The sequence below is a fragment of the Myxine glutinosa genome, chromosome 5, assembly GCF_964187855.1.
Source record: "Myxine glutinosa chromosome 5, kmMyxGlut1.1, whole genome shotgun sequence".
Classification (NCBI taxonomy): Eukaryota; Metazoa; Chordata; class Myxini; order Myxiniformes; family Myxinidae; genus Myxine; species Myxine glutinosa.
Window position 1 is genome coordinate 130,697,220 of NC_136265.1, and position 15,045 is coordinate 130,712,264.

At 41.2% G+C, this 15,045-nt stretch overlaps 1 protein-coding gene across 5 annotated transcripts in view; it reads right to left on the reverse strand.

Annotated features, from left to right (window-relative positions):
- Positions 1-15,045, reverse strand: part of LOC137427079 (CD276 antigen-like) — a 338,480-nt gene that overhangs the window by 169,919 nt on the left and 153,516 nt on the right. For all 5 annotated transcript variants that reach the window (XM_078778717.1, XM_078778716.1, XM_078778718.1 and 2 more), the window contains exon 3: positions 11,405-11,824. In XM_078778717.1, the coding sequence (XP_078634843.1) occupies positions 11,405-11,824 (420 nt within the window). The remainder of the gene's footprint in view (positions 1-11,404; positions 11,825-15,045) is intronic.

The following is a 15,045-nucleotide window of genomic DNA, read 5'->3' on the forward strand; positions in this document are numbered from 1 at the left end:
AGCTACAACGCATCCAACGTTACTTTGATAAAAGGTGGAACAAACTCCAGTAGATTTTATTTATAGGACATATAGTACAGGTGTGTACAGGTGCATTCCAAAGCGCAGATCCTAGTAATCTACCTGGTACATTGAGGGAATATTGAGTGGTATTCACATACAGGCAAAATGGGAAATGGAGTCTGCAAGGGCAAACAAGGTCAGCTAGACTTGTCCCAAAGAGGCGCTTGCGTCAACCACATGTATCAGCAATATGGTCCACATTCACTTAAAGATTTGGAATCTTGGCATGAATGGACAAAAGGGAGAAAGAAGGAATTCCCCAAGGATGGCACGTTTGACAGGAACACATTGGAAACACTCAGAGAAGAATTAGAAGCAAGAGACAGACAGAAGTTGAAGGTGGATTGGAAACCATTTTATTACTGGGACATCGAGTCTAGAGACAGGGAGACCAAAACGAAAATGGGGGGTGTGAAGAAAGAAATGAAGCAGATACAACATAGGTTGGAAAAGGTATCCACCCAAATGCCTCTTGAAGTTAGCAATGGAAAGCGATCCCAGTTCAGATTGTACCCAGACGCAAGGTCATATGAGATAAATGAAATAGAAGAGGAAACTCCTCCACCCTATCGGCGAAATAGTGTATATCAGCCACAGGAAGTACAGGTACCTGTACCTCTACCTGCCGAAGGGCCAGTACAGAGTGAAACGATTGGCTCTAGCCGACAGAAGACAGGTGAAAGCAGTGCCCCAGTTGAGGTGACTACCCCAGAGGGTGCAACTGGAGGACAGGAACCGACTCAAAGTGGGCAAGCAATACAACCAGCTGCAACAACTTCAACATACGGCCCATACCACCATACAAGGAGTAAGGGTTCTGTGATGAATGCCAATCTATCCAACGATCAATATGATCTGCCAATGAACATTCAAAACTTGACTCTCCCACAGGGAGGTTTTGAACAATGTGGCGTTATGAATTTCCCGCAACGGCAATTTCCAGGGGCAAATGAGGAACGCCCAGATTTGATGTATAGACCTTGGCAAATACACCAATTGAAGGCATTACAGAGCGATATGCCATCAATCAAAACAGATCCACTTCAATTCGCAGAAGAGCTACGATTGATTGTGGAAACGCAATTGCCGACTATAAGAGACATAGAAATACTCTTAAAGTGGGTAATTCCTAATACCACCACTTTGAAGACATTAATGAGTGAGGCAAACTGGGTACATGCAGTAAATGGAGAATTAGACATACCCACGGAGGCTAAAATGACACAGATAAATAAATTAATAGAGGCCATACAAAAATTGCCGCCCGTGACTGATTGGAATAAAGTGGTTACGTGCAAACAGAAAACAGGAGAGGATGCTAGTGATTATTTAGACAGATTGCGAGATGTTTTTCGACTATATTCGGGAATAGACCGGGCACAAATCGACAATGCCCTAAAACCCCTTTTTATTAATGGTCTGTTGCCGAAATTGAAGAGTGAAGTGGAAAGACAGTGTATTGCTTGGGAAGGCAAGCCGATGCAAGAAATATTGAATTATGCTTTGCATCATCAGCGAATTCAGGCCAGGAACAGTGCTATAAATGCCGAAAAATTGATGCAACTACAGACACAAGCCCTGATGACTACGAACCAACGCAATAGGTTTTCTATGCAACAACGTAACAATGCAACAGACAACAACTATGAATCAGGAGATAACCAGAGGTCAGAATGGCAACCCAAAGACCCAGACATGCAGCCCAGAAAGACAAGTCAACAAGTGGACAGAGCAGGTAACGACAGAAGCCGGTGCTTCAACTGTGAAGAGATGGGACACTGGATAAGGAGATGCCCATATCTGAGCAGAAGACAATTTCGACAGGGAAACCAAGGACAAAGAAACCAAGGACAAAGAAACCAAGATCAAGGGTACCAGTGCTGACCGATACCTCAGACAATGATTAGGCCTTCATTGCGACAAATCCCAAATGACGATTGGCCTCAACAAATTAGATTACTGGACAAACATGAATAACTGTCGATGATTCTTGGGTCTGAAAAGTTTTCGGAGCAAGAATTATTCATTTTTTCTTTTGCTTGTAAGCAAATTGATAATTAATTGATCAAATGCCGAAATTGGATCTTTTATGTTGGGCACACAATTTTAAATTTACAAAGTTGGAACAATTGCTTTGCAAATTTTAAACCAAGGGACAATGGTCACATGATGATCAGGTGGGAATTTCGGACTATTGTTCCACACGATTGATAAGTCAGTGGTCGACTGACATGTAAATGAATGTGATAGGGATAATATCCTCAATTTGTACTAATTATTTGATTGTGGGTAAAGGAATTAATTAATCGTAGTGGATTGTTAACAAGCAGCCTGAAATGTCCTGAGAGTGTGCATCCATGTAATCAGAAATCCCAGATTTGTTTTTACAAACAACATTTTGGTAGAGATCTTATGTGGACGAATACTTGCTTGGTAGATAAAACGGTACTGCATGTTGGCAGCCACTTCAGTGGCCATTTAGGCCGAACAAATAGGAAAAAAAAACTGTAATTGAATATGTAATTTACAGATGAGTATTTGGGAAGTAAAAAGGGAATTTATTGATTTGGAAGACATTTTTCGAAGGTTTATTAAAGTGTTGCAATATGACATTTGGCAAGGGAAATTATTGGATGGGAAAATTAGATCTGTTTATAAAATGAGTTTGTTGACCCATTGAAGTTAATTCTTTGAATTGTTGTTTAATTAGCATTTTGAGTTCAAATTGGAAATAATTTGGTAGAGCTTTGGTTAAAACCTTTGGTTGCAGTGTTTTGGAACAAATTGATAAACCATAGGAGATTGATAAGAATAGAAAAAATATGGACCCAAAATAGAAAGTTGGATTCATGCCCCTCATTGCAAACAAGCACATGGGGCTAAGGTGGACGATCCCACAGAAAATGAGGCTGCACCTAGCAGCCCAGCAGAACATTCAGTGGTAGATAAATGATAGTCGTGATTTACAGTCATTTGAATTACATTTTAACACCCCTTGCATTGATAAACATTACATTTTCAACATGTGATATTCCTACTTGGGATAGTGACATTTATTTGCCTACATGACATACAATTACCTGCTGATATTAATACAACATGAGTGAAAAATGTATCACAACTACACTCATGATCAGGGGATTGAGTTCAACCCCGGGAGATAGGGGGATCAGGGCAAGACAAATAATCTGATTATGTTACATATTAAGGGATTTTCTTTATTTACCTTTTAGGAAGCTTGTTAGTTTGGTATATAATGTTAAATGTCATCGACATATAACTATGTCATAGGTATGAATATATACAAGGAGTAGCAGACTTGTTTGTTGGTTTAGTAGTTATATTGGCAATTGTTTTAGTGGTGGCTTGCTTGAAAGCCTTAGTGACGGTGTGTTTGAATAAGGTAACCAACAACACGATGATAACGCATGAAGTGACAAATGAGGAAAGAAATGTGGAACCAGAAAAGGAAGACTTTTATGGCGACATAAACAGTAGAATTAAGATAATGGCATAACGACAATGTTATGAGTTGTGTCAATTACAATATCAGTGAACTCATATCACCACGAGTGACACACAGTTAGGAAAAAAAGAGGGAAAAGAAAAAGTGGAGAGGAATTATGGTAATAATACATTATGCTTAATTTGTTGGTTTGGGAAAATTGTTGTTGGGAATTAGATATTCCCGTTTGTGACTGTAATCATATACAATGCTATTCTTAGTTTAGTAATAAAATACATACCTGATTGAATATTATTTGTGTGACGCATATAAATGAATATAACGTTTGTGTTAAGGAAAAACAACAAATTGTTGAATGTGAAACTGTCGGAAGATATACATGATTATGCTGATTTCATGGTAAGATGTACCCTATCTGATCCAGTGTGTGCGGAAAGCAGATTCAGATGTGACTGAGCATAAGGATAAGACGAGATCACATTTTGGAGGGATTGCTAACGGAATTGGGAAGAAGTTCGAGAAAGAAAGAAAATTTGTGGCTAAAAAATGAAGTTAACCGTGGCATACACCCTCTTTCTCAAAGAATGATGAAGACATTCTCCCATGTAACTAGGAGATGAATGCTTACCTTCACCAAGGAAATTTATGTGACCATTTGCCTGGATCACACTGCAACATATGAAAGAAAGGCGATCACTTACTCTTGTTCGAAGACTTCGAACATTCACCACATCAGAAGTTGCAGGACAACGACATTTTACCTGCAACCTCTGTGAAATGCGGGGACATATGTTATTACTTCACCAACGTCCGGGGAACCAGCATGGAGCTGCAAAAACGGCTGTGCCCTTGTCACAACAGCTGTGCACGATTCTGCTGGTTGCTCCTGGTAAGGACCATGAATGACCTGAACACCATGGTCCCAACATCATTGTGGATGCATCCGGCATCCCTGTTCCACATCTTGCTGGCCAATCAACGTCACACCAATACTTGCTGCCCACTCACAATGAGGGAGGAGGCAAGTCGACTACAACTGGGTGAAGGCCGTGTTCAGGAATTACTATGGTTTACAGCAAAAAGTGGCAAGAATGCTACAAGGAGAGCAGGGTCAGTCTATGACTCCGCAATGTTACCACAACAGCGAAATCCTACACGAAGTAGTGCAGGAGCTATGAAGACATTAGGAGAAAATGTTTCATACCAGGATTCAAACACAAGTGATCAGCCCTTCCTTTCAAACAAAGTCAACATTTGTGTGGAGGCAAACGTTTTTTGCCAAATGGTGCAGATGCTTTACAAAACTTGAAAATGAAGTGAAATTGTTGTATCTTGGTGATGGTGAAGTGTTGTTTTGAAAATATATTTGTGATGCAAATGCAATAGATTGAACGATATGGAAGGAGTCAATGACCAACGAAATGTTTTGTGATTCTTGCAGGATGACGGTGTATGCCCAAGGGAATTTGATTACCAAAGTGATTGATTATTTACTTATACTTGTAATGATGTTTACTTGTAGTGATTGATTATTTACTTATACTTGTAATGATGTTTACTTGTAGTGATTGATTATTTACTTATACTTGTAATGATGTTTACTTGTAGTGATTGATTGTTTACTTATATTGATGTTTAGATTAATGGTTAATATAAACAAAAAACAAAAAGAAGAGGGAATTGTGGAAGTGTAACTCAGCGTAACTTATTAATTGGCACTGGTAACTTATTAATTAACCTGGTAACAAAGCAGATATATTTTACATGCAAACTCTGTGAAAGACGAGTTTGTAAATGAGTCAGGAATGCGCCCGAACATGATAATCTTTTGTCCACCTGGTCACAGCCCCTGGCTGAAGCACCCCCCTATCGTTTGGTAAACGGAACTCACAACAGGAGGGGAGCGAGCTGATACCAGGACTTGGTACATGCATGACCTCGGGGCACCAGCGGAGAGGGGATTAAAATCCAGTTTGTCCATATAACGGGAGCAAACGTGGAAGTCGAGAGTACTTGCTGCGAGGAGCTCTGACCAACGGGAGTGTCGGAGGAACATCAGCCGAACGAGAGGGACCATGCGAAAAGAGTTAATCTCAGCCATTGAATAATGCGGTATTATTTGGTAAATGGAATGAAGTGAATAATAAACCAGACCTTTTGTAAACCTGTGTCCGGTCATTGGAGTCCTGTGAGTCTCTCAGCTACAAATTCTTCAACAGCGACTTATAGCCGAATCGGGCCCTCGGTGCGTGCCTGGCTTCGCGTGCCGCGAGAACCAGCGGGGATCCGAGCCACGGCGGGTTCGAAAGGACCGCCGTACGCGATCCACGCTGGGCCTCGCTTTGAACGGCCGCGTCCGTGCTCCACTAGGCGGAGCTGGCAGCCCGATAGGAAGGGTCGTCATGGCGACCACTTTTTGTTGAGGCATTCCGGCAGGTCTAGATCGGGCCATGGGATGGCTCCGTGCCGAGATGGTGCGTGGGACCTTGGCCCGGGTAAACCTCCTTCCCTGCACCGAATGCGGGACGTATCCAGCCGCTGGCACCAAACAACCCGCATTCATGGCTTGGCTGTACGAAGCCGGGCTTTAGAAGTGAATTGGCGCACCGAGAGGCATTAGTAAGTAGACTGTAATGACGAGGATAGTGTTTTGGCCCCGAAATTAGAAAAACAAAATTTGATGATTGGCAAAGGATTGGCAGTAATGATTGGCAGATGATGGGTAGTGATTGGCAAATTTTTGATTTGTTGAAATTTGATGTGCAAAATTGGTAGTGGGAGATGCCCGATGTGGTGGGATGGCAACTCTGTCATCCCTCACAAACTGTGGGGCAAATGCGCTATAGATTATGGGGTGTATGGCAGTGAAAACTAGCCCGGGTGGGTTAGGATATTGTGTGTAGGGCCCTAGAAGATGACATTAGGTAACGTTAAGATTAGTTAGTGACTGATACCTGTAGTGGGGACGCAGGTAGATTAGAGTGGATGATAATGACGAGGGAGCGCAATAGTTTAAAGGGACGACTGGGAAGCGCAAGTTTCAGAGGGGAGTAGTTAGATGAGATGATGCTGTGTGAGAACTGGACAGGTGTGTGAGTAGTGAGTGTTGTGGATCAGCGCGAATGCGCTTGGGGGAGAGAAGGGTGCAGGTGGCACCAGGTGTGAGAGCACAGGTGTGCAAGTACAGGTGTGTGGAATACATGGAGTATTGGAATGAGTGGTGTGGAGAGAGTTGGAGTAAGTGGTACGGAGTGGTGTGCATGGTGCGAAGGTGTGGATGGGGGAAGAGTGGACCCCTTTTCACGAGTACCCGGGGAGGGTAGTTTAAAGAATAGTTAGAAGGGATAGGTAAATTGTGGTTGGATATTGGCATTTGTGGTGCGGTTGCAGAATGGTATTGTGGATGGGTGCATTGGTGTGGTGAAATTGGCTGGTCGTGTGGCCTGTTAGTATGAGTGTGAATGGTTGGGCACTCCGCCACTGTTAGATGTCGGCCAGGTGAGGCCGCAGGTGGGCTCTGGGAGCCGTTAGTGTCAGTGGGTGCCTGAGGATCCCGGGTGTGGATCAGGCAGCCCGTGCCAGAGAGGGCACTGAGGGGGTGAGAGTGCGAGAGGGCCTTCGCCAGTTAGTTAGGTTAGGGTGAGGAGCAGGTGAGCTCGGTAGGCAACAACAGTGGTGGAGGTGTGCAGGTGGGCGGACCAGCTAGGAGCGTCACACGACCCAGCCACCGAAATTGTGCGGGGGCACCGAGTGATGAATCGGGGGAGTGAGACCCCAACTTGAGAAGCACCACAGTTTGGTCAATGGGAATTGGTTTTTAGAACCCATAGTGTAAGTTGGCCAATGGATTGGCAGGGAAAGACCCCGGGTAATGTAAAGTTGTTAAAGTCATTTAGGAAATAGTTAGGATTGATGAACCTGTCGCACCATACGCAGCCACTTACCTGAGGTGATGATGATGACTCCACACCTGTGTTTTCTTTGTTTTGTGTTGCAGGAAATGAGAATTGCTGTGTGGATTTGTGAGACGCATCACGACGTGGATGAGACATTGGGGTGATTCCATCTCTCCCTCCTTAGGAGGGACTGATGATGAATTGGTGATGGCAAATTTTGATGTTGAGTTGGAGATGGCAAATTTTGATGTTGAGTTGGAATTGGCAAATTTGATTGGTTAGGAGGGAGAGAAGACGAATTTGGTTTATGGGAGGAACGGGGAAGACAGTAGGGACGTTTGTTGATGTGTAAAGTAGATGTTTATGGGTAGTGTTGTGTTTTGTGGATACAGTAAGGGGTAAGGGAGGGGCAATGTAGGTTACCTGGTGGGGGGGGGGGGGGGGGGCGTACGGTAGGAACGTACCTGTCTCACCTGGTTCCCATGTGCCCCCAGTGTGCATTACCTTATATTGCATGCACTTTTGCGCCATTACCACCTTACTCACTTGTCTTCTTTTGTCTCCCACCTCCGAGGATCTGGCTTTGGGGCAGAGAGAGAGGAGAGAGAGGTGCTGGCTCCACAGTTGTGGGCCTGTACTTCCGCTGCTGGCTGCCTGGATCGATACACCATATGGACCGCAATTTTTGTGGCCGCCCACAATGGACCGCAGTTCTTTTGCGGTCAAGCACCACCCGTTGATGGACCTCTGGGTCAACGTGGCACCTATGCCATACAGGTGAACCACTTATAGTTGGCCCCCCTGACGGCCACAATTTAGAAATGGACGCGGTTGGCGCCTTTCTTTATTTCTAAAGAAACCAGAAGGCCAAGTGCACTCCATGAAGGCAAGACCAGCGGCAGAACATCGGCCGGCTGCGACACCACCGGTGACCATGGACACTTAATTGTGCACTTTTATTGAACACTTTATTGGTGCACCGGATGGTGCTGACTGTACATAATGGGGTGGTGCTTTTGGTGCTTGGATGTGGTGCTCTGCACAGTATTAAAGGCCGTAGGGCCACAGGGCACTCGTGGGTTGGTGTATCGATGCTGGCATGCGTGCTCTCTCTATGCATAACATCTGCATGTGTTCCTCAAAGAACAGGTCCTGGATCGTAGTGTAAATATCAGTGTAGTGTTGTATAAATGATGCTCCCTACCGGCTGTATGTTTAGTTTGAGGATGCTTTCCGCGATTCGGTTATCCTGTGGGTGTGTTTCTGTTAGGAGAAGGGTGCAACGTCGCAGGGGGACATATTTACTCATTTGTGAACATCTGTAAAACTGTCGCACTCAGGGTTGAGTTAATAGTAGAGGGAACTACATCTGAGTGCCACACTAAAGTAGGTAAAAATTTATCGGGTCGGGACGCCCCGAGGTAGAGAAAGGTGCAATGTTGCGGATATGGGATTTACATCAATCCATATCCGCTTGTAAATATTCCCCTATTTCCTCAATACTTCCCAACTATCCCCAATCCCCCATTCCCTAGTCCCATTTTCTGTAAACAACACTCTGTAGACCCGACCTCCCCCTATTTCCCCCATTAAATGTCGCATCCAGGTCCACCGCATCTCATGTAAGACAACTATAGGACATCTTGCTAGTTATTCTTAGTCTATGTCAGTTAAGGACTCGTTTCCATTAATTCTGACTCTTTGTTGCACCAGAATGTGATTGTATGGCACCGTTAGGAAGTTTAGGACCTCCCAATACCTCCCCGCAGCTCTTCCTCACGGTTCAGCAACAACAACAACAACAACAACGGCGGCGGCGCGGGGAGTGTGCGTCCTCACTCCGGCTTGGTTGGTAGGGGGTGTTGGGAGTGCACCAGGCCTTTCCAACGAGCCGCCATCGAGCATGTGCTCGACGGGGTTACCAAGTAGGGGCTCGCTGTCAGCTCCTCGTCAAGGGCGGAGCCCGGTAACCCCCGCACCCAATAGAAGCGGCGGACCGGTCCCATCTGGGGCGGAGCCAACGAGCCGAGGGCGTGTGACTCCCCGCTGAGCATGCGCAGGAAGAGGGAGGTGACGTCAGATGCGCGCTGAGCTTGGAGAGAGAAGGACGCCACCTCCGAGCGCTGTGACACCTCCCCGCATCTCTGGACTGGACCGTGCTTTATCCTGTCCCTGAGCCAAGGTGCACCTTGTGCTATCGACTGCCTGTCCTTCCCTGCCATCAATCCCTGTGTAAGTCAGTCTTGTTCCGTTTGTCTGTGGTCTGTCTGGGATAGATAAGATTGTATCTAAGTGCCTATCTCTTCTGTGTCTTTTACCTCACTCTACCTTGTAATCTACCCCTTTTCTCCACCACTAATTATATCCTCCTCCGGAGGTCTTGAGAACTGTACCCCTTGCGTCGTTTCATTTATCCCAGTCGTTGTGTCCTTTCCATCATTGATTTAGCGTAGCGCGATTTGGCCAACGTTCGAATGGAATCGGGTGAGTTGGGGGTAATCGGGTAAACTGTGCGAACACGGCGGCCATTCCGCTCGGTCAAGCAACATCTGAAGCCGTGTCCGTAACAATATATATATAAATATAAAAAATGTATATATATATATATATATATATATATATATATATATATATATATATATATATGTATATATATATATATATATATATATATATATATATACATACATACATACACACATAAGACTGAAAAGACCCTGAAATCACAATAAATACGAGGCGAGGGAGGTGAAATTCGCTGCATGTGATGAGAAATGCGCACAGAGTAAACCAAGTGTACATTGACGTCTGAAGAATGAATATGAATGAATGAAATGAATGAATGATCGTTTTAAGGCCATTTTCCCCGCTAGAGCAGGGGTTAGCCTTGCGGGCCCCATGACAATCATGGTTCCCTGTTTGAGGCAATGTTTTTATGGCCGGATGCCCTTCCTGATGCCAACCCTTGGTCACGCTCTTACGATGCGCAGGGATACGGTGTACCTATGCTAAATCGGGGTACACACCGTGATCATTCATCCCAGCAATCTGGTACTCAATTTGCCGACCTCGGAAGGATGACAGGCTGAGTCAACCCTCCTGGCATTAATTATATATATTAATAATTATATATTTATATATATATATATATATAATTATAATTAATTATAATTATATAATATATAATTATAATTATATAATATAATTATAATATAATTATACATTGACGTCTGAAGGATGTCCAATAAATAAAAAAGATAAAACCACACCTAATGCTTGGCCGAGGCGGCTTCAGACATTGGAATTCAGTACACTCGAATAAACTTTTCCAACCCGCCATTTTTGACGGGCTTTATCCTCGTAAAAATAATAAATATGGAAGAGTTGTGTATCCACAGTGGAGATGGTAAAGTTTCTACAAATAAATATAACTTGTGTGTTGATTTTGATTATAAAAAGGGTATATAACATAAAATCTAATTCAAAGCTGTATGTTTGAGTAATGGAGAAAGTAAAGCATATAAAATTAATATACAATTAAACGTTGTGTGATAGAAGTGGAGATGGTCCGGCGTATATAAATAAGTGATGGTTCAGGAAAGCAATTACAATCCTGTGTCATTCTCTTCCATAAATTAATTTTGTAAATTTCCAAAATTCAGAAACAAAATAGTTTCCCATGACTTTTGGCTTTGATCCCAAAATAATTTGACTTTCCTCATGGCTTAAATATTATTGCATACATGACACATGATAACTGTGCTGAATATGAAAGAAATACCTCTAGTTGTTTATAGTCTCTGGATGGATTGAAAGGGCCCATAATATAAACACCCAAAATGGCTGACAACTCATTGGGGGTGAAACAAAAAAGGTCAAAAATGAATTATATTGAACATAAGGATTCATATCCTTTAAATTTTGTTTATTAACAAATTTTTATTAATTACCATACAGTTATTTTGCAATAAAAACTCACCATCAACTCGAACCGTTGTTTCTTTTCCTTTTCTTGCTTCTAATGCACCATGATGCCAACTACTCAAAGAAGACCTCCACTCATCGAACTCAAACCGACACCTGTACGTTCCCTCATCCTCGATCTTCAGATATCTGATCCTCACCGACCCGTCTCCCTCACTTAGGCTTCCCACGGTTTGAATCCTCGAATGGAAACCTCCATCTATGTCATTCGTGGAGCTGTTGAAGATGAAATTGTATCGGGAATTATAATATTTATACAAAACCAAACTCAGATCTTTTATGTTGTTTCCTTCACTGTGATTAAACCGACAGGGAAGAATCACATCCGCGCCTCGTACACCCATCACCTCCCGTTGAACACATAGTTTCTTTGTCCCTTCCATTGTACAGTTGTACGTGTCATGGATGTGTGATCCTGTAAGGAAGAGAGTTTGAGATGTAAATATCACTCACGATCTAATTTAACCATTTATACAGTCTTATCCAAAATGAGGGATGAATAGGAAAACTCTTAATATACAGAATACACTCCAACATACAATACATGACAAACACTTATTATCATAAAATAAACACTTATTATAGCACAATAAACGCTTTTATTATAACACAATAAACACTTTTATTATGACATGATAAACACTTTTATTATAACACAATAAACAATTTCATTATAACACAATAAACACACACTTTTATTGTCATAAAATAAACAAACACTTTTATTATCATAAAATAAACATTTTTATTATCATACAATAAACAATTTCATTATAACACAACAAACAAACACTTTTATTATCATTAAATAAACAAACACTTATATTATCACACAATAAACATTTTTATTATCATACAATAAACATTTTTATTATCACACAATAAACATTTTTATTATCATACAATAAACACTTTTATTATCATACAATAAACATTTTTATTATCATACAATAAACAAACACTTTTATTATCATACAATGAACATTTTAATCATCATACAATAAACAAACACTTTTATTATCATACAATGAACATTTTTATTATCATACAATAAACAAACACTTTTAGTATCATACAATAAACATTTTTATTATCATACAATAAACAAGCATTTTTATTATCATGCAATAAACATTTTTATCATCATACAATAAACAAACACTTTTATTATCATACAATAAACATTTTTATTATCATACAATAAACAAACATTTTTATTTTTCATACAATAAACATTTTTATTATCATACAATAAACAAACATTTTTATTATCATACAATAAACAAACATTTTTATTATCATACAATAAACATTTTTATAATCATACAATAAACAAACACTTTTATTATCATACAATAAACATTTTTATCATCATACAATAAACAAACATTTTTATTATCATACAATAAACATTTTTATCATCATACAATAAACAAACATTTTTATTATCATACAATAAACATTTTTATCATCATACAATAAACAAACACTTTTATTATCATACAATAAACATTTTTATCATCATACAATAAACAAACATTTTTATTATCATACAATAAACATTTTTATCATCATACAATAAACAAACACTTTTATTATCATACAATAAATATTTTTATCATCATACAATAAACAAACATTTTTATTATCATCATACAATAAATAAACACTTCTATTATCACACAATAAACAAACACTTTTATTGTCATACAATAAACATTTTTATCATCATACAATTAAACAAACACACAATACAATTACACAATATTTCTGTAACATTATAATATTAATTTCCAAAGAACCAACAGAAGCTAAGCTTTCATTTGGCACCTCATTGGTACGTACCTATATTATTGAGATAATGACCCTGTGATGAAATAAAAAGCGAAGATCTGTGTAATTCCCTCCCTCACGGTTTGCCTATAAAAGGGTGCTTATGGGGCCAGCACTAAGGCCTGCCTTTTTTACATGAAAAAGGTAAAAAGTCAAACATTTGAACAGCCTTGGACGTGCACCTTGACCCCATGGTCAAGGCACAACGTCAACAAGGCTGTCCCAATAACAATACACATGCGCCTCAACCCCAAGGGGGAAGCACATGGTCATTCAAACGCATGCATCATGCCCCCGAGGGGCCACAATGCATGGTCATACAATTGGGACCACTCCTCTCAATAGGAGTAAGACCCCTTAATCCACTGACAGGGAATTTACTCCTGCCAGGTACGATTTGCCTATAAAAGGGTGGCTTGCGACAGCGAGTGAATTCCTTTACTTGTGACTGAATTTGAGCTGGTAAGTTTTAAATGTCGCATCTTTCATATATGGCTTGCTTTACATCGGGCACATTCTATGAACGTATTCTAAATATGTTATTATTCCTTTTTGTAGATGATGTGGATGATTGATGACAATAAAGCTCACTATCTTTGAGGAGTTGGTGATTTTAAATCTTATCACAGACCCCACAAATTACCAAAGTATGAAGCATACGAGTCACGTCAAATTCAGTGTGACGTGAATCGATCACTGTCGCGTTTGGAGGGTATCTGTAAATATTGATCCAAAATGACAAGTTCGTCCCAACTTATGGAATGTTAACATTTGATTTCATGTACAGGATACTCTAGGTCTAGGGCATCAAAAATAGAGAGTGTCAAAGTTTGTGCGCAGCTGTAGTAGCCAATGGCCTATTGGTATTCCCATCAGTGAAGTGACGGATGGTATCGCTAGTTACACAATAAAACATGAGAGGTTTTGTCTAAAGATAACGTGTAGTTGGTGTTTGTGCATTCCTCACCATAAAACCAACTTTGTCCACCGTTCTCCACCACCCATCCCCACAAAATTTTAAAACCTATATTTAAGTTATTTCTCCTAAATAACCACATAGAGTGGGTCCCAACTGACCGTCCATCCGTACGTACGTACGTCCATTAACATTTGACTAAAACATCTTCTCCTCACAACCGACCCAACCGATATGGACCAAAATGGGTATGATGTATTCGGACAGAAAAGTCTCATAGGATTGTGCTCCCCATCCAGATGGGCCCCTTATAAAGCGGGTGAAAGGGGGTTTGCCCCAAATATTGGTATTTCATTCAAAAATATTCTGCTTAGAACCCGCCAGATAGATCTAGACCAAACTCGCCATGAAGCATCCGGCGCGTGCCCCAAACTAAAGTTGTGCTCTGGTTGTATTCCCACCTCTCCCAGAAAAGGAGCTATGCCCCCCCCCCCCTCCCAGAATCCCTCATTTTCACTAAAACACCTTATCCACAACTATCTGAGCGGTACAGACCAAATTTGATACAATGCATCAGAATGGTAAGGTCCAATGGCCTTGTTCTCCCCATTTGAATCCGCCCATTTAAATTGGGTGAAAGGGGGTTTCCCCCCCCCCCCCCCAAATTGGTATTTCATTGTTAAAATCTTATTCTCAGAAACCATAAAAACTGACCATGAGGCATTGTGACCATACCCTAACCTTTAGTTGTGCTTCCCATGGCTGTACCTCCCCTGTAAAGGGGGCCACGGGCTCTCTCCCATAATCCCTCAAATTGAGCAAAAACATATTTTCCTCACAAACTATATGACCGATATGGACCAAATTTGCTACGATACATCAGAAAA